We start from the raw sequence: 22,561 nt of genomic DNA on the forward strand, positions 1-22,561 counted from the left end.
TAATAAGGACGTGTCGCACTACTCGTTGCATTGCCGAATTTGGTCAAAAACTTTAGAAAAGTATCATAAAACATTGTCTCTTCGTCGTTTGTATCGTCATGCCGCAAACGGAAGCAAGGGAACATGGAAAAGTGAACAGCGACGATCTGAGAGATTATGTACAAAAGCAGACATCATATGAAATTCCTTCCACTGTACAAGTTTACAAATGATTGTCACTTAATTTTATATAATAATGAAACAATTGTGTTGGTACCCTTGCTTGTCTTCTTTATTACCTTTAACAAGATAAAAGGTGAGTTGAAAGTATTATCTGTCTCGGTACGGCCTCACAAAATCGAAGTCTTTGTCCTTGAAGCAATCTTCAAGGTCAAAAAAGTTTCAGAGCAGTTGAGTAGCAGAATGCCTTCAGGGAAGAAACCTTATTCAGGTAAGCATTTTGGCCCATAACCTCTTACAATCTAAGGAAACCAAGTTGCATGTAGGTCATGGATCCTGGGTTCCTTTGTGCTGACACCTTTCATCCACTTCGATATCGGAGGTTTGTGCATTTAAACCACAAAGTGATGTCATCTAGTTAATGCTCCTCACCGTTGCCTCTACTTTCAAACACATATTTAATTAACACATATTTAATTAAGGCGGCGAGCTGGCTGAATCGTTAGCACGCCGGGCGAAATGCTTAGCGAGATTTCGGCTGCCTCTACGTTCTGAGTTCAAATTCCGCCGAGGTCGACCTTGCCTTTCATCCTTTCGGGGTCGCTTAAATAAGTACCAGTTACGCACTGGGGTCGATATAATCGACTTAATCCGTTTGTCTTTCCTTGTTTGTCTTCTCTGTGTTTAGCCCCTTGTGGGTAGTAAAGCAATACATATTTAATTAACATTATATCGTTAGTAACGAGATAGCGGTAAATCGTCGTGAGTTTCAAAGTTACTACCATAGCTCTCTCAGAGTTACTTCCCTTGATGTTAAAATGCAAACATGTAGCCCTCAAACGGTACAGTGCCGTTTTTCTTCTACCTCAGCGTGATCCAGCTGGATCACCTCTTCACTTTCTTTGATATTACCTTTAAGAATTTCGTCTGTTTTTTCTCAGAGAAAGAGACATTCTTATGAGATCTTAAGTAGATGTGCCCACAAAACTTCTAGATCCAACCTATATAGCGGAAATATTGACATGGAAGACGGATTACCTTATGCTGCTGGTTAAACTGCCATACTTTTCGCTCTGTGACACCTGTACTTTTTTATATATTGCTTTCAAATTGCACGGAGAATTTAATCAAAATCAGTTGCTTTGATGAATAAGAATGGAAAACGATATCCAGCCTCAAGCCACTCTTCTTGGGCACACTCAATCGATCGCACTACCTAGTAGTCTTCCTTCTCAGGATCCATATGACATGGCAAATCCTGACCAAACTTTGCTTCTTTCTACCGCACAGAATGATGAAGGAGATTTTGGTGCTATGATTTTAATTTGGCCGTACATATCACGTGTACGTTTTAGTTAGATCTTGATTGTGCCTCCATATGTGCCTTCCTCGGGCTAGTGCTTCACTGCAGACAGTAGAATGTTTTTCTACTGTCCATTTACCCCGCAGACCAGACAGACAGAACTACATAATTTGCCTCACTTTACTTCATTCGTATTCAAAGGCAGGATACTTTAGACAGATCTGAAAATAAAGCTTATTTTAAGAGGCACCATATGCCACAGGTAACTCTACTAGAGATACTTCTATATGTAGCCTCCCATATAGTCCACTGGCCCTGTTGACTCTGATGTACTGCTTTCCGAGTTGTTATAGCATCATCTCCCTTTTTTCACTTTCTCTAGAGTCAGATCTCTTCTCATCTTTCGTCTGGCGTCCGAGGACCCAGTCTCTGCCTATTGGCTAGATCCGGGCTTAACAAAAATATAGTCACCGTAAAGCTTTTCTCTGCTGTGTCCACCGCATTGTGTACATTTCATATCCTACCTATCTTCCCTTTGTGCCAGGTTGTTCTCACGAACAAGTCTTCCGAGTCTGCAAGTATAGCCTTGCTTTTACGACTTTGTACTCTACAACGATGGAACTGAGTGTAGTCCTGGCGACATTAGAGTGCAGCGTAAGTGAAACCTCTAGAACAAGCCACTTTATTGTGTACTTGTTGGATTTGGCCTCCATTTCCTCCACAAATTTTAGACGAACTGATGGAAGTCCGTGCGAGTTACAATATCCCTGGCGAATGACAATGTTGTGGAGAACTTAAAACGGAAATTTCAAAAGAGAAGAAATGCAACTTTTCAGGTCATATGTTCTTTTTGCATGGCAGAAATAAACTAATTGGCTTGTTAATGTTGTAATGGCCTGTTCCAGCGATGTTAGGGATAGAAGTTTAAACTATGAAATTTGTTGGATTTTAGCCATGAAGAAAGGGGACAGAGCGCAACTGAACTGAATAAATTTATCGAAAGAACGGAGATTAGAACATTGACAATGACACAACAGATTGTGTATCATTGTAAATATACCATTTACAAGTGCAACGATAGATAAGCTCCTTGACAGACATCATAAATTAATTCAAGGTCTAGGTAAAATCTCTTTTGAAAATTCTGATTATTCTATAGAGTTACGTCGATGCTTGTACACTACTGTCAATTATCATCTTTCCTCTTCACATGAAATACTAAGATCAAGTACAAGGAAATGCTGACATTTTAATTGTATGTTTTATATTTTTGCTTTCTAACGAATAATGTTTTCAATATATGTAATTCAATATGCATATCACACAGATTTCTCTCGAATCTGGCGTATGTAGAGCATATTTGCTCTGTTACTGGTTCCGTATATATATTTTTTTCGGAGCTGTTAAGCCAGATTCTGATAAAATATCGTGGGAAATACAATACGAAGCCGAAATTTATAATCTACATTGTACGAGATTCAGATATATATGCCACATGTCTATTGGTGATTCGTTCTGATCCATGGAGAATATAAAAACAGCTTCTGCTGCTCTTTTTATTTGGTTATTTATATATATATATATTTAAAAAAAATTTTTTGCTGGATTTGTAAATACAGGCAATTCATTTACTTTTTATTATATATTAAAAAAATCCAATTCAAAAAAAATATTGTACTTTTAACGACATGATCTCGTTTTTTTGGGGGTTTTTTTTTCACCACAGGGAACATACCTGCCATATGCAATATTGATATTTTTGCCAGTGTTCTTTTAACATTTATTTGAAGTAAACCTGGAATTATTTTTGTTTTTCTTTTTAATAAGTTCTATGTATCTTTCGAAAGTTGATCTCAATTTTTGTTTCAAGGAAGGACTTATATAACTTTCAAATCATCAGTTATGCAACTAATCATTTTCACAAACTGAATGCACAAAACAGGTAAAACTACAAAAAATACTGATAAAAATACTTTGAAATACCTGGAATAAAGCCAACAAGTTTTAATGGGCGAGAAACAGTCGATAACAGTGACCTGAGTTCTTCCCTAATACTTTATTGTAATTAACATGAAAGGATGAAAAGTAAAGTTGACCTCAACGGGATGGTGAATTCAGCACATAAAGAGCCGGAAGAAATGCTGCTCAGCATTTTGTTCGACGCTCTGAAGATTCACCCAGCTCGCCGCTGGAATAATGATGGTAATAGTACCAATAAAAATGATAGTGATGGATGCATATAAGCATGGTATGAAATAATATTCACTGATTTTCCTGCGACATAAGATAGCAACAGAGAAATTATCGTTTGCAAACAACTGGAAAAATATCATCTGAAACAAAGAATTGGACGTTGTACCTGTTGTGAAAATATCGGGTTGCCCGGAAAGTTCGTGTCAATTATTTTAGAACATGGTTGTGTCCATAAAATAGGATTTGACTACACCTCCATTTAGAACATAGTTTAAGCTAAATTTTCGTGGAATAAGGTTTGTGTTCCTGTAACCTGTGTTAATTCTGTAACCCTTTAAAATGGAAGATAAGAAAGTTCATTTTCGGCACTTGATGCTTTGGGAACCAGACAAAAATTGCTGCAGCTCGGCTGGGATGTGTTACCCCACCCTCTATATTCACTAGATATTGCTCTTTCGGATTTCCACTTATTCAGGTCTCTGCAGATTAGTCTTAATGGTAAACATTTCAACTTCTTGGATGATGGAAAAAGATACCTTGATGAATTCTTTGCCATGAAATCACCTCAATTCTGGGAAGCGGGTATTTTCAAGTTAAAGGAAAGATGGAGACGCATTGTGCAACAAAATGATTCATATCTGGTTGATTAAAAATGTAATGGCAAGTATTTATTGATCTTTTACTTTTCTTTAAAAATCGGCACGAATTTTCCGGACAAACCAATATTAATCGTTACATCGCCAATGACAGGACATACGTACTGTCTCTCGTGATTTTCCAGAAATGGCGGCCACACCAACCGCAAAGTACACACTTCAGTGAGGTTCTTCATTCTTCCTGAAGATAATGATTATGGTCACGGAAGAAATATTTACTTAATCATATGATCTCAATCAGTTTTAAACCGATGCGAAATAATATTTATACCGCAGTGTTCGATATAACAACTGAGCACGCGTAGAATCTATCAAAACGTGTTGAAAAAAACTGAAAGTATGTTTTGATAATGTAGATGTTTTATATATCTTGCCTGAAAAAGAGATCAATCCGTCACAACTAAACAGTTTTGTTGATGGGACTGCTTATCGACTCTGGCTTGTCTGATGCAAACCAAGATACGGCTGTGGCAGTATCAACAAAATAAAATACTGGGTAAAAATTACACTATAATCGGGGACCAGATAACGTGGATGCAAAATAAAAGAAAAAAAAGAAGGAAATAGCTGTCATTGTATATTAGGCAAGACATTGTTTTTTACCAAATCTTTGATACTAGCGCAGATCTTGTTTTCATTAAATATAATCGTTTTTGATATAGGCGCAAAGTTTGAAGTTTTATGGGAAGCAACCAGTCGATTTCTTCGAAATCAGAGCACAACTGGTTCATATTTCATCGATCACGAAGGTTGAAGTCAGAACGTCAAGACGGACAAAATACCGCTAAGCATTTTGTCCGGCATGCCAACGATTCTGCCTGATCGCTATATATTTCTTTAGATATAATGCGCCAATAGTTGTTTGATATGGAATATTAAATTCAGTGTCGTACTTGTTGGCAAGTGGTTCGGTAGTAGATCGTGTGTTTTAAGTGAAACAGTTAGAAGAGTCAATTTAACCATTTAAGAACACACAAAGACTGCTATATTTACTTCTTGTCCTTTATTTCTTAATAATACAGTCTATTTCATATCTTCATGCCAAGAAAATTTTGTCAGACCTCTTGCGGCATGGTCATTCACACAATTCCACTGCATCTGTAAAAAATCATTTACAGTCAAAGTTTTAACAATAAGCCTCGCGGATTTTCTTTCCTTCAGGTTCCCAACCATTTATGTTGAAGACTTAACATGTCAGTCCACTGTATTGTTGCTGTTTTTACATTTGCACATTTGACACATGGTCCCTTTGTGAATTTCAGGTTTCAATATTTGCTTTCTCTCCCTAAATGCATTATAAATTTATTCATGCATTTATGCGTTTCATTAGAATTATTTCTTTTTCCAATAAGGAAAGTATATAAGCGCTATATAATCTTTCCTTATGGAAGCTGTTTATAAATTATTTGAAAGGTCGCCACAATATATATATATACATATATATATATATATATATATATATTATATATATATATTATATATATATATGCATACACATAAATCTGTATATACATATATATGTATATATATATATATATACACGCATGTATATATATATATATATATATATGTGTGTGTGTGTGTGTGCGTGTGGTATATATATGTATATATATACATACATATGTGTATAGATATATATTTGTCCCGACACATATTTGAAATATTTGATTACACCACAAGTCTGTTGAAATTAGATTTTTGCGAAGTTGATGTAGTTAACTTTCATGATATAAAACCAAATATATTGGACTAGATAGAACAAAAAATGTTTTAAACGGTATAACATCGAACGGACATGCAAAAAATGTGTGTGGATATAAAGGTAAAAATAATTAGATAATAACCTTGGTGAAATAAACAGATAAAAATATAACATCTATCTATCAATCTATATACCTGTGTCTTCTCTGAATGTATGTGTGTGTATATACATATATGTGTATATGTGTGCGTGTATGTGTATTTATATATAGGTGTGTATATATAAATATAAATATATATATATATGTATGTATATATGTTTGTATTTATGTGTGTATATATGTATGAATTAGTTTAGATCCTGTCGATCGTGGTTATTAGTTCGGTAGCTTCTAGCATGTGATGGGCTGACAGCGTGTACTGTAAGTTTACTACTAAATTAATACACCCGTTTTATCATCTAATTAGTAATTCTAATAACTAAATCACAATTGTTTAATGACATTAGCTATTCCATAACACTAACAACGTTAGTTACTTGACTGCATATCAAAATTGAAGAAAACAGATAGACAATAATAGTTTCATACATGTTACATTTGTTTTAATAACATAGCTATTTATTCATAATTGGTGCTTTACGCAATCAAAAATCATTTGCCATTTCATCAGTTGATAGAAATCGACTGCTCTGGAAACCATATGAAGATTATACTTCCTTCATATCAGTCATAGGAGTGTTTGAAAAGGGCAATTATCCATTGAAACATCGTTAATATAGTATTATCATCTCATTCGTATTTTATATCAATTGAAATTTTTCATTATATTCCTAAATATTTTATCTGATATATTCAGTGAAGGTTTTTATCTAATGTAATTTATGCTTATGTATTTTAATTATTTCTAATAATCATTTTAGAGTGAAACGGCAGTTGGTTCATCTGACATTACTTTCACTTAATCGTGGCTCCTAAAACAGTGCTTGTGTCAGAGGACTAGTCAAAAATTCTCGACGCGATTCAAAACAATTTCTGCCTTGTAGCCGTAAGGATACTGATGGTAGATGAATGTTAACCGCAGCTAATTTTTAAAAGTTGCCCATACTACATTAACGACATTTTATTGGATAAGTTCCATTTTCAAACTCTCCTAAGATTGATATGATCTGAGTACAATCTTTCTTTAGATTTTCGGAGATCGATCCTCTTTGGAGTCATTTATTTAACAACTGATGACTGATGAATTGGTGTGTGATCTCTGATTGCGTAGTAAATAAAACATGCTATTGAAACATATATCTATGTTGCCTGTGTAGAACTGTTATTACCTATTCAGCTTCTTTAATACACACACACATATTTATATGCATATACATATATATACGTACCTATATATATATATATGTGTATATATATATATACATATATACATAAATGCATATATACATACATATACATGTATGTATGCATATATATAATATATATATAATATATATATATTATATATTATATATATACATGCATATATATATATATGTATGTATATATATGTATATATATATATATATACATATATATATATATACATGCATATATATATATATGTATATATATAAATACACACACACACACACATACACACACACACACACACACATATATATAATATATATATATATATATATATATATGTATATATATATGTAAGCAAATGTGATTGGAGCTGAATTAATAAGAAAGGAATACACAAATGTATTTGTGTTCTCATTAATGTTCCCCGGTTTGGATTTACAGTTTGTACTACTGACGTTTTACACCCTTCTTCACGAAGATTTCATTGCGGTCTTAAACCAATTTTCTAACAATGTATCTATACGATATCCGTACAGTCTATTTATTGATGATTCTCGTTCACTACAACACGCTTGTAAAAATATTAATAGAATTTCGTTTTCACTTAAGTCGTCCAAAACCACATTGAATCTATTCTCCAGGCTTTTGCTTATTTTAGGTTTCAGAGCATCTTGAGCATGAATATTCTTGACTCTTTATACAGTTTGCTATATTACTTATTTTCCTCTGAAAGTATGAGGTTTTGTCCCTCATTACGTAAGAATTTCAAAGGTGTATTCATTTAAAGGTTTACCGATAATTAATTGGATACACACATTTAATATAAACTTCACGCGATGTTTCCGTACGTCTAAACTATTTCATCACTGCATGTGTCCTTTTTTTACCAGCATTAACATTATAAGACCTACTGTTATTTTATCATTAATATCCTCGGATATCTTAATATTTAAATATTTATTTTATCCCATTTTTTTCGATATTAAAGTGAGAATAATCCTTCTGCATTAATTAGAATACTTCGAAACCTTATTGATGCATTTTCCAAATTTATGGAATGTTAATAAAAAAAATGTTATAAACAAGTGAACATTAAAAAAAAATGTCTGATCATCAATGGCCACAATAAATCTTACACGTTAGTCATTGAGAAAAAATATATTTCTAACATATGCACAAAATTAAAGAAAAAAATCAGTGTTTATTAAGAGAGATCCTATTGATGATATCAACACGAGTATTTGCCTGATACATTTTTTATCTTGAAATTCAAATAGGAATGACGAAGCCATACCTTGCAAAGGAACACAACTAAATACCATGTTGTATTTACTCCAGCCCCTAACCTATTTTTCCCTCCGCAGCTTTTAAAATTAAAATAATATAAATAAGAAAAACTAATAATAATAATAACATTTATTATTATTATGACTATTGTTATAATAATACTCCTGCTGCTGTCATTATTCCATGGTCAATAATAATGTATTTGAAGGCAATTTGTAATGTTTAACATATTTCGTTCATCTTGTTTTCAAAAAGACGAAGGAAAATATTAACGGTAGCTTTTCAAGACATGTATACAACAATAACAGCAACTTATGAAATACAGAAGACAAAGATAACTTATTATTTCAGTCCTTTTGTTTTTTTTTTTTCATTCTTTCCATTTTGAATTCGTACTAATTTAATATAGACGTATTATTATCGTCAAAATTATTATATGTTGATAGATAAACATATGCAGCGGCTATTTAAAGTGTTTGCCAATACACGGCGCCACTGCAGTATATCAAAATAAACAAACAAAAATAAGTTGAAGGGGAAGTAAAAGAATGAAAGTATGGAAGGTGAGTACAGAAATTTGTAGTTTTGTATGTATTTTTTTTCATTGTCTCTTTTTTCTAGTTTTTGAATTTGTTTTTCTTTTTTTTATTTTCAGTGTTTTTTTTTTTTTTCTCGAAGTTGTTCAGAATTGGAGTATTGTTCAGAATTTGACTTCCACAGTTCACCCTATTAACAGACACCTTACATCTCTTTTGGCAGAAATATCATGTATAACAGCTGCTTGTTATCCGAGTCCAGCAAAAACATTACCAAGCAATATATTTATTTATATATTTATTTATTTATTTATTTATTTATTTCTGAAGCAACTAATTATAGGCAAATAAATCGTTTAATTGTTTTGTTTCCATTCTTTGTTTTTGCAATGAAATTCGAAGAAAAAAAAAAACGAACAGACAATCATCTTCAACTTTGGTTGTTACGTTTCCTTTTTGTTTTCTTTTCTTTTCCATGTAGATGTGGACGAAAATAATTATTTCAGATTAATCATATTTACAGGAGACGGTAGCCAAATTTATTTTAAGATGCGTATATATATATATATATATATACACACACATAAATACATACATATACATATATACATATATACATATATATGCATATATGTATGTATATACGTATATATATATAATCATACAATTATATTTATATATGTATATATGTATATATATATATATATGGATGCATATATATATGGAGGCATATATATATATAGTATATATATATATGTATATATATATATATATATATATATGTATATATCTATATATGTATATATATATATATATATATATAATATATATATATATATATATACATATATACATACATATATATACATAGTCGTAAGCGCGTTTTTTTGTATCTGTGTCTATGTCTGTATGTCTGTGTGTAATACGTATTTCTGTACATGCGCATGAAGTTATAGACATGTCGTCTAAACGATTGAGTGTATGGCGCTAAAGTGATATGTGCGTGTAGATTCATGTTAATCGATGCGGCGTGTAAATGTATGCAAGCATGGATGTGTATAAAAGTACATACACATAAATATCTTAACGCAACAATTAGAGATTAGGAAGTGTTGCTCAATGTTCCCTGAATTGTAGTTAACAGGTTCGTTTAATTCTTGTATTTAAGTTCTTTGATGATGCTATATTTGTAATCTCCCCTTCACGCTTAATATTTTCTTTATATATTTTTCTTCTTCCCCTCCACTTTTTCTTTCGTCTTCCTCTTTTCCTATATTCTTTCTTTTTCTCTCTCTCTCTGCCTCTCTCACTGTTTAGGTTTCTTCTTTTCTTTCACGCACACAATTTCTCATCAATGCCTTTCAATTAGTATTTTTGGTTGATACCGTCAATTTACGATATTATAGCAAAATATAAACACGTATAATTCAAAGAAAACCTGAGAGTCTCTGGAAATGTGTTTTTGTAGGCCATTTTTGTTTGCAACAACCATTTCATATTTCTTTCAAAGAAAATTATATGGATTTTAAATTTGCAAAACATTGTCGCATTCTATGGAAAAAACAACAATATTCTTGTGAGGAGCCTGGAAATCGGGCAGAGGCAAAGCAGTACATTACCAAAATGTCTGCTTTTAATTTACTCCATATAGAAACAAAGCAATGCAATGAATAAGCTGACAAGCGAAAGCGATAGTCTTCCATTCCATTCTAATCTACATTCACCGCTGCCTATATTGGGTGGGAAGAGAGTACCTGTCAAGAGAAAATTGAAATAAATTAGCTGTTTGTTTAAACATGATAACATGGACATTCAGAACAGAGAAAAGTAATCAGCATTTACATTTTTCAAAGACATTAGTGGTGCGTTTAAAGTGAAATGATGTGATTACAAAATAAGTAACAACTGGCTTTGCTTCCTTGAAATATTGTCTGAAATGTGTGCAACATTGTGAGAATGTTGAGAGGTGGTATGCTGCTTTATTGTGTGTGGCGGCTATTCAGTGTGGTAAATACACCAACACGCAATCGTTTATACCTCCTTCTTTCATCAATTCATCAACTTGCTTGAGGAATGGTTTGACTTCTATGACCTTCTTCGTTCAGTTACTTTTAAATATTTTTTTGTTTCATGTTCAGCAATACGTCTACGTATTTTACGAGAAATTTCTATTGACAAACTAATAGGATCCGATGTTATTTATTGAAAATAAGCCATTTTAGCCGGTTGTCTTCCTTTGGCATTGTTCGTAGTTTAACTTCTTCAACTAAACTGTTCTTACTGAAAGTATCATAGGAATAAAAAGAATGAAATTACTTCAGGTATAGACTAAAATCGAAGCAAGGTAAACCACACTACCTATAATTTCTTAAATAGCCTCACATTATAATTGCGTCGTTATTAAACTCTGAATTACAGCGGTGAGTAAAGAAGCTTGGTCTAGCGGTCAGGATAATCACCTTACGATCGTAATGACGTGAGTTCAGTTCTCGGCAACGCATTGTGTCTTGAGCAAGACACTTTATTTAACGATGCTTCAGCTGACTCAGCTGACAAAAATTAGTAGTACCTTTATTTCAAAGGGCCAGCGTTTTCACACTTTGTATCGCGCTGAAACTCCCCGAGGACTACGTTAAGGGTAGACGTGTTTCTGAAGTATTCAGCCACTTGCAGATTAATTTCACGTGCTGGCTGTTCCGTTGATCGGATCTATTGGAATCCTCGTCGTCGTAACCGACGGAGTGTCATCATAGCAGCGAATTGTTAGAGTGGCTTTTGATCCGATGCTATGTACTCTGAATTCAAATCCAACCGATATCACCTCTCCCTTACATTCTTTCAGAATTTACAAAAATCAAGTAACTGTCAAAGAACTGAGGGTCGATGGAATAGGCTACATCACTTCCTAAATATTTCTGGTTTAGTGTCCTTAATTAATAGTCATTATTCAACGGAGTAACTGAAGGTAAAGTGTGTTATTTAATGTGAAGTTTGTTTAAAGAACACCAGTAATTATTATTGAGCTCATACATAGCACACTTCTAACACCAATCCACCATAGTTATATACTGCTTTTTTTTAAGAAGTCATTCCGATCCCAAGTCTTTAACTTTGCATAAACTCCCAGACTGGTGATATGGATATCATTGATAACCGATCTAAATATCTACAGGCGAAAGTCTACTACATACTGCCATGATCAGTGGCATGATGCATACAGTGGCATGATCAATGGTATGATGCATACTAAGTCACGTGACACATGATCGGTACATTGGTATGTATGATCAGTTTTATCCTCTGTGATACCCGTATAATATAAACTATGAATAGTACAAAATGACTTGTAGGATTATATGATATCTGAAAATTGATGGAGAATACCGGAAATATGCAGTTATATTCATTAACATAAGACATGATAAAGAGTGTTGCATGATTGATAGTATGATACGTTATGAATAACATGAAGTAGGAAAAACATGTCAATGATTAATAGAGAGGTGTATTTATTGTTAGTAATAAAGTCGGTAGTATGATATATAATCACTAGACTGATGTATGATCTAGAGTAGGATATGTAGTCAAAGTTTAAGTGTATGATCATTGAAATATGACAGAGTGAACGTCTAATCTTTTACGATATGAATGCTAAAAGAATTATTATAGTCTTTCATATTAAACTGTATACGGCAATTTTAATTATATTTTAAAATGAATTTTACATGAAACAAACATTATAATCAAACAGATGTATACATGATTGAAACAATTCAGATTCGAAGCGATTCTGTAAGTATTTTTGTATGGACTTGAATGTATATTTGTATTAATTTAATGGTGTACTGATATGAAATAGAGTATTTTAAGTTCGTTTATATTCATTGAAATTTTAGTGAAAAGTAGTTTGAATATGAACATCTTTTGGTATCATTACATGCAAGAAAAACGTACGTACCACCAAGTCGATGAGGTGATCTGGTGTCATCTGGCGGCGTTGGTATGTCAGATCTTATATCCGTGCGTGGCGGATAATTCGATTTCCCATTTTTCCTAATTGTAGAATTTTTTTTCTTATCATGATTATGCTTTACATATCCACCTCTAGGTGATGAAATTTGTTCTTTCTCTGCAGTTGCATCTATTTAATGAAAGAATATTAAAAACACTTATTGAAACAAGTATGTGGATACACACATATATATATATATATATATTTAGAATTTGAAATATATGAAAAGCATAGCTAACAAATACGTCAACGTAAATTATAGAAAATGATATGAACATAACAAAAATATTTACTTTCAATATATTACGAACTCTGACAATGTGAACATTCTAATGATATCATTAAGTGAAATATATATGTTTAAGAATACTTGGGTATCTGTTCGCTGGTTATTAAATGTTGTATATTGTCAAAACAGATAAGACTGTAAAACATATTGTATACATTTATTCAAATTTTGAATCAACTGAATGTAGTTGGAAAGTAACCCTAAATTTTAGTGCAACTTCAAATATATATTAGGCTGTTCACAGCTTAAGAACCATGTGGTTAAAACTGGAATAAGTTTCTAAACAATTGACATACAGTTATGTATCAGTTAAATGCGACGATTGAAATTACAGAATCAATATAATGAGAAAGTATAAGAAAAGAGAAGATGTTTCTTTACGATTCTAATGGATAAATGGCATCTAATTATTCTATTTATTTGATACAAATTAACTACAATGTACAATAAGATTAATGAGGGTAGAATCCAAGAAGAATAAAGTTCCAATGATGATCCAGGGGGAGTGGTGGTAAAGTGGTCGGTTCAGGAGAGGTAGCAATTGTCCAAGAAGAAGGTAGGAAGCAAGATGAGAGTCCAAAAGAGGAGGAGGTTCAGTTAAGCACGATCAAATTTCGGTGATTACGTGAACGCATGTCATATATGGCTCAAAACAATTCAAAAAAGAAAAACAAAACAAAAACAAAAAAGACAGGTGATGGAACAAGAAACTAGGTGTATTAGTTTGACGCTCAGGAAAAACGGACACATCTCTGAAGTTTCGATTTCTTTTCTCGTTTCTTTATTCCTTTCTAAAACTAATACACCTTGATTGTTGTTCCCATTTGAACGACATTCTATTTATTCTATGACAAATATGAAAGCTACTCGTTATATCTTTTAGTTCCGATCCCTTTTTTTAAATGAAATTATCAATTTATGTTAATAATGAAATAGTAATAGGGCAATACAAACATCACTTACCATACAGAATCATAGTTTCTTGATCTTCGCCTAATATATTCGAAGCCACACATGTGTATTCTCCAAAATCATCTTTGTTCAAGTCAATAATGCGAATGCTAAGTGTATAGGAATTTCCAGATTCATCGTAAGGTTCAATCCGATATTTCCAAGATTTCTTTAGTGTAATTCCATTTCTTTCCCATGACATACCTCCTAAAGGCACGGCAGTTATCATGCAATCCAAAATAGTTTCTTTCCCTCGGATTTGTCCCATTCGCTTAATTGGTAAGCGTACGTCAGGTAGAACTGCAAAGACAAACAGAGAAATTCCTATTAAACGTCAGCTTTGATCGAGCTTACAGCCCCACAGAAAAGGGAGTGTGATCAGGCCTTTGAAAGGAAGCATACCAAGTAAGAGAACCTTCTGCAGGGTTACAGTTTGGTTGCAGAGGATTCCCTGCCAGTCGGTTCTGAAGATGTTAGGAACTAATGAAATGAGACGAAAAGAGCAAACATGGAAGATACAGCAGGAAGAGGCTATTGCTGATTATGGAGCAAGTGAGAGGAGTTAAGATGGAAGCCAGGAGAAGATAAGCAGTGATTTGGACTCCTCTGCTGACTCTCGAACGGGAAGGTGAAACACCCAATAATCTTTGGAGACTGACTGATGACGTCAATTCTTCCTGGATAAAATTCCATTCACTTCGGTGAGAGGAAACGAAGGACCTCCTTCCTGGTGTTATAAATAATATATATTCGTATTCAGACTGCATTAAATAAGTTTAAATATGTAGTTTTCTAATAATATTCCGTATTTTGACATTACATATGTCCACTTTTCTATTTGAATACATGTATTAAATACAAAATACATTCAATCGTCATTCGTTACCTTTGGGATATTGTGAGGCAATTCAGGAAAGAAGTTGAAATCATCTGTTCCGTTTGTGATATAGAACATCCGACTGAATACAATCATAAATGTAAAGTGAATATGTGTGTGGGAGTTTGTGTGTGTATGAGTGTATGCATGTATATATATATATATATATATATAGTGAGGGCGCGTGGCTTAGTGGTTAGGGCATTCGGCTCATGATCGTAAGGTTGTGAGTTCGATTCCCGGCGACGCGTTGTGTCCTTGAGCAAGACACTTTATTTCACGTTGCTCCAGTCCACTCAGCTGGCAAAAATGAGTTGTACTTGTATTTCAAAGGGTCAGCCTTGTCACTCTCTGTGTCACGCTGATAATCCCCGAGAACTACGTTAAGGGTACACGTGTCTGTGGAATGCTCAGCCATTTGCACGTTAATTTCACGAGCAAGCTGTCCCGTTGATCGTATCAGCTGGGACCCTCGTCGTCGTAACCGGCGGAGTCTTTAAATATATATATATATATATATTTCAAAATGTGATCGTGTGTACCGCTGGCGATTTTTTTCCCCTGTCTTCCCTTCTCTGGACCTTTCCTTCTCCTACGAAGAGCTCCTACGAAGAGCTCCGCTCGAAACGTTAGATCCTCCTTCTTTCCTTCTTTCTTGAGCGTCCATTTGTTCCACGTCCTCGCGTTGTTGAGTTTTTTTGTCTTTTCTTGTTTGCATTAACTATATATATATGTGTGTGTGTGAGTGTGTGTGTTTGTGTGTGTGTGTGTTGTGTGTGTGTGTGTGTGTGTGTCTGTGTGTGTCTGTGTGTTTGTGTGTATAGTGTCCTAAAGGAATGCAGACACTAGCTTGCAGCCCCTCTAACCCACATCTGGGGAAACTACAGTGAGCTATCGCCCAATCTCACCCAACTCTCGTGTCATCAAAGTCGTTGAAAGGGTGGTGAGATCAAGGACAGTTGGCTTCCTGGAGAGACAAAATTTTCTACGTTGAAACCAGCATGGCTAATATATAATCTTTTACTTGTTTCTGTTATTAGACGGCGACCTCGCTGGAGCACCTTCTTCAATCTTTTAGTCACACAGATCGTCTCAACTACTTACCATTTTATTTCTAAACCTTGTACTTCTACCGGACTCTTTTTGAGGAACTACCAAGGCGCTGATTTAAGCGGACTGCAAGTATGGTGGTGGTGGTGGGGGGGGGATGCACAAACATAGTCACTGGAAACCTTAGATTTATATTTACAATTATACATATACACAAAAGCACACGAACCCACACAAAGGCACACACCCTCACACATATTTATATAAATATTTACATATATATACAGAAAAATGTGTATGTTACTCTGTGAATGTGTGTATTATTGGATAATAATTTGCTCGCAAAGGAAACACCGTCACCTCAAGCAAATTTCATTAACGAGGCGCAAGAAGTGAAATAAAAGTTGATAGATAAACAAAATCATAACGGAACGCATTCGTCGTAATATTGTTCCTGTATAAACATCGCCATCGTAAGACGTAGATGTTTTTGTTCACACACCGGATTCTTAAACGATTGTTATTATTTGTATCATACTGGACTAGGTTTAAATATGTCGACGCTGGGTAATAGGCATAAAATTATTATAATTTCCAGACTCAACCAGGAATATAACTATTTGTAAACATACTTTCCATGTGATATGTCTTATCATTCATTTTTTTCCATGCATCGGTCCTTTCGCTGCGATCATACTGGGGCACCTACTTCAAGGTGGTTTTAGTCGAAGGAACTGATCTCTTGTAAACGTGGTACATATTGTATTGCTTTCTTATGACGAATCGCTAACTTATGCGGACGTAAACAAACCTACACTCTGTGGCAGCGATGGTGAGGTGAAAGCAACAATACAGAGGCTCTCACACATAGCTTTATATATATATATATATATATATATATGTGGGTGTGTGTGTGGTGTGTGTGTGTGTATGTAGAAAATTCACAAACAAAAAAGACGAAGACAGGTGCAGGTGGTGTAGACAACAAACAGTTGTATTAGTATAACGCTCGGGAAGTGAAAAAATTTTTAACGTTTCGAGCCTATATATATATATATATATGTATATATATATATATATATATATATATATATATATATATATATATATATATATATATTATGAAGGTGATGGAGAATAAGGATAATGGCAAAACGAAAAAGGAGGACAAAAAGAAGTAGAGGAAGAGGAGGATCCAAGACTGCAGTTCATACAAAGTGACGAACTGTGGAATACCCTGTCTGATAATCGGCAACCAAACCTGCTCACCGCGACATATGCAGGTCGGGCTTCTTACAGTTTCTTTCTAACAAATCCACTCACAAGGTGACACGCAGTGAGATTAAACAGTCGAGAGGCCCCGTTGTAAGGAAGCAAAGTTTACCACAGAGGAATCCCTGCGCCCGTATAGTTCATTTATATATGTAGTTACATGTGTTATTGTTATAAATATATAAACACTCAAATATATACATTCATGTGAATGTATATACTTTTTTTGTGTCCATTGCTAAACATTTAACATTTCAAATTAGTTCAAGGTTCCTTATGCTCTACACATCATTGATCTGCATCCTTTGCTCTCCAGAGAGGAAATTCTACTTGGTACTTTGCCTGGAAAGGAAACAGATTTGAACATTCGCCAGATCTGTCGAAACGGAAATCAAATGATATTTACTGTGATTTATCAACATTAATTTACCTAACACAAGTATTCTTATCTGAGATACTATGTTTATTTTCGTATAAACGAATTACAATAACCCTTTAAATATCGTTTCCCGAGTGCTTCATTCACGCTCAATAAGTTGTACGTCTCACGTTTTCCATATAGTGGACTTAGGTGATGGTGGAAGCACATAGCCTAGTGGTTAGAGCAGCGGACACGCGGTCGAGGGATCGTGAGTTCGAATCTCAGACCGGGCGATGTGTGTATTTATGAGCGAATACCTAAGCTCCACACGGCTCCGGGAGAAGTTAATGGCGAACTTCTGCTGACTCTTTCGCCACAAATTTTTCTCACTCTTTCCTCCTGCATCTTACAGCTCACCTGCGACGGACCGGCGTCCCGTCCAGGTGGGGAACCTACACGCCAAGGAAACCGGGAAACCGGCCATTATGAGCCAGAAATGGCTTGAGAAGGAACAAACTTAGGTGATGGGTGTAATCTTAACATTTGGCTACGTCTTAAGCATTGTATTACATTTCTCCAATGATTTAATCATTTCTCCAGTATTATTAAATCTTTAATCTATTAATCTATAATCCCTATAACCGTCATCAGTATCACTTCATCTCATCAGCATCACTCTATCTCGAACCTCACAATGACATTTCTATATAGGCTGCATACATCTAACCGTACCGGCGGGAAACACATTATCCCTGATCGTAGATATCCCAATAACAGCTTCTTCGGCTAACTTCATAAGCATGTAGGAATGGCTGTGTGGTAAGTAGCTTGCTTACCAACCACATGGTTCCAGGTTCAGTCCCATTGCGTGGCACCTTGATGTAGTCTCTTCTACTATAGTAGCCTCGGGCTGCCCAAAGCCTTGTGAGTGAATTTGGTAGACGGAAACTGAAAGAAGCCCGTCGTATATATATATATATATATGTGTGTGTGTGTGTGTGTGTATGTGTATATGTGTGTGTGTGTGTATGTTTGTGTGTCTGTTTGTTCCCCCAACATCGCTTGACAACCGATACTGGTGTTTTTACGTCCACGTAACTTAGCGGTTCGGCAAAAGAGACCGATAGAATAAGTACTAGGCTTACAAAGACTAAGTCCCGGGGTCGATTTGCTCGACTAAAGGCGGTGCTCCAGCATGGCTGCAGTCAAATTATTGAAACAAGTAAAAGAGTAAAAAGAGACTATGTCCTCCTTTTTCTTCAACTTGTCAGTAGATATTAAGTTCCCGAAAAGCATTTTAAAAATTCTTGGCGCCTTTTACTTGTGTTCCTCTGGACGGCACAAATTCTAACCCACTAACACTTTCACTTCCCCTAAAGTCTTAACATTTAGACTTTACTTTAGCATCTACTCTTCATTCGAACTTAAGGCTACCACTCGTCTTTCAGATGGATTTCTCTTTGCACTCGGTTTCTCTCCTTTTCCAAAAGACTAGTGGTGTAGTCATGGTTATTTAATGAACCTTAGTTACACCAGCCAATTCATGTGTCACATCGAAGACTAAATCTTCGATCAATTCACAGACCCTCCTTTGATTTCTAGACTCGTAATTTGAAAAAAAGTACATACATAGAGTAAATTAAAAGGTCCAAGCATATTGCATTTTAAGGGGTATTTGGTTGTAAAGAAAAATGCTAAGTGAAACTGAAATGAGCTGAGACCATTTATCAGTAAACATTTTGAGATGAAAATTAAGAAAGTGAATGGGAGTATATAAACGTGAAATGCATTTCATTGTCGAGAGCGAAGGTAATTGTTAAGACATCACTTTTGAATGAATATTGGTCTTACTCCATTCTCATGGGATTAACTTTACTTCAACAGCTTTCATCAATAGTTTTCACTTTGCAATATATTTATTACTAAAATCACTGGCACTTTTGATACCGCCCACGATATTTCTGTTGTTATTGTTTATACTACAACTAGCCTTTTACAGCTACTCCACTGGCATCTTGCTCATACCAGAAGTGGCATCATGTTATAACGATTACATCTACAACGTCGATTATGTATTAAGAGCTGGTCTATTTTCTCCGCTAAGACTTATACTTTCGGTGATAGTCAACTCCATACTTTAGCGAACCTGGGTTACTGCCAGAATCTCCCCACTTTTACTCCAAATAAATCCCAACTGGAGACCAATGGCTAAATTCCCTTTGATCACCTTTCATTTTCCCATCAACAATATAATATCAGTCATTACTTTCACGGCGTTTCTATTTACAAATTCTTCCATTTGGTCTGATTCTCCACTTGTCTTTGAAAATGCAAACGCATCCTACAAGAGAAAGTATTACCATCGATCATTTTCCCCATCAGGAAAGCATAGATAATCTGGAAATTTCTCTGAATTCGTTTCTTTAGCAATATGCTTAAACAATTTAACTATACATTTTAGTACGGCAATTAAAGATTTATATTGTGTTATATTATATTATATTATATTATATTATATTATATTATATTATATTATATCATATTTATTTGTCGTAATACTCTTACAATATTCGTCACTTTGCTTTTGCTTTGAAGATTATAAATGTTCCGTAATTTCCCATTAATTAAGAAATAATTCATGTATTTCCTGATCAATAAAAGGTTAATGGATAGATTGAGTACAAATTATAAGGACATTATATGATAATAAATGCAGTTAGCAGTAAATGGTTATGTTACTAGTATATTTACGTCCCCATAACTACACCTCTTGGCAGAAGAGACTAATGGAATGGGTACAGGTTTGAAAACAAATAACAGACAAATAAAAAAGTACTGCGGTTGCTTCATTCAAAATTCTTCGAGGTGCTGCCACATCATGACCACGGTCTAATAAATGATACAAGTAAAAGAGAACAGGAGGATAATTCAGAAGGCGAAACGAAATAGCCTAACAAAAGAAGATGAGATCGGCAGCAATTTTCCTTGTGTAATTTCAATTTATTTTACTTATGCGACACAACTGCAAATCAGCAAATATTTTATACACTCTTTGTATATCCTCGAGACGAGTGGTTCCGCTTTTATTTCGGATGTGAGGCGAGAGCGCGGCATTCATAAGCCGCAAAAAAAGAGAAAAAGGCGAATTACCGTATCTGCCATAGCTCCGGGAATTTAAAGAACACATGTATGTTAATTATGTGGTATTCGTAATGTTTTGTGCGTGGGTGGGTGTAAAATAGAAAATATTTATTATGTGATAGATACGAAGATACTAACGTATATATTTTCACATATTTGTCTCATAATAGCCGTTTCGTTTATCATCATTTATAAGACAGTCATAACGTATTTATATATATAAATATATACATGCGTAAAATCTCAAAACACAATGTAAAAACAACATGGCGTCTTAAATATAAAATCCTGTTTAATTGTGTTTATATTTCAAAAATTACATTTCACTTTATAAACTTAGAACATGAACATTTTATTTGATTATATTTCTTGTTAGACAACGAATATTACAAAACATTTCAAAAGAACCTAATAACTTTAGTTTCAAAAGAAAATTGTATAAACACGAATATAGGCGAAAGGTGTAATAATTTTCTATTGATGCATGTGTTGCTACGTCCTGCATGATATTAGTCAAGAGCACATATATTTTAAGATAATTGTAAGAAAATGGTTACGTTGCATCTGCTATATGAGATGATTATGTATATTATATAAAAAAGTCATGCAACATAAATGAAGGTAAACAAATACAACTTCAAATAAGTACAGACGGGGGTAAAATATTTCTAAAACTGACAGAAGACTACAAACCAAATGTATGAAGCTCTGTGTTTGCTACCGTGTATGTGAACACACACACATATACCAATGCCTACACACACACACACGCACACACACACACACACACACACACACACACCACACACACACACACATATATATATATATATATATATATATATAATATATATATACCCGCGTATATAGGGGCAGACGTGGTCGTGGGGTAAGACCCTTGCTTCCCAACCACATGGTCCTGGGTGAATGGTAGCTTGGGCAAATGTCTTCTACTATAGCCTTGGTGGGACAAAGGAAGTCCGTCATATACATATATATATATATATGTGTGTGTGTGTGTGTGTGTGTGTGTGTGTGTGTATGTATATATGTACACACACATACATACATACGTATGTATGTATATATATATATATAAACGTAGTACGTGTAGAAACATTACACTGCATCTTAAAAACCGCTCCTGATGTTGCAGTTACTGTTTTGTAAAAGCATTTGGAACTGTTATTGAAACACATGAGACCAGTGATCGCTTTATCGAATCTCAAAGTTACTTATCTTTAGTGTGATTTACCTCATAACCATTATGTCTTACGACTGTTTTCCATTTCCATTTTTGTTGAATCTTCTGTCTTAAGCGCAGTAAGGGACCCCCTTTGATTATGAATGACGATGGGATTGCGTCTAGAATGTTACCCTCCGTGATGCAAGTCCGAGCAGGGTTCTTTATTGAAGTC

At 34.3% G+C, this 22,561-nt stretch overlaps 1 protein-coding gene across 1 annotated transcript in view; it reads right to left on the reverse strand.

The window, feature by feature from the left end:
• Positions 1-10,041: 10,041 nt before the first annotated feature.
• Positions 10,042-22,561, reverse strand: part of LOC115217964 (opioid-binding protein/cell adhesion molecule homolog) — a 304,039-nt gene continuing 291,519 nt past the window's right edge. The window contains exons 10-12 of the mRNA XM_029787692.2: positions 14,455-14,742; positions 13,149-13,331; positions 10,042-10,944 (exon numbers count right to left, since the gene is read on the reverse strand). Of these exons, the coding sequence (XP_029643552.1) occupies positions 10,829-10,944; positions 13,149-13,331; positions 14,455-14,742 (587 nt within the window). The 3' untranslated portion in view covers positions 10,042-10,828. The remainder of the gene's footprint in view (positions 10,945-13,148; positions 13,332-14,454; positions 14,743-22,561) is intronic.

Source organism: Octopus sinensis, linkage group LG12 (genome assembly GCF_006345805.1).
Source record: "Octopus sinensis linkage group LG12, ASM634580v1, whole genome shotgun sequence".
Lineage (NCBI taxonomy): Eukaryota > Metazoa > Mollusca > Cephalopoda > Octopoda > Octopodidae > Octopus > Octopus sinensis.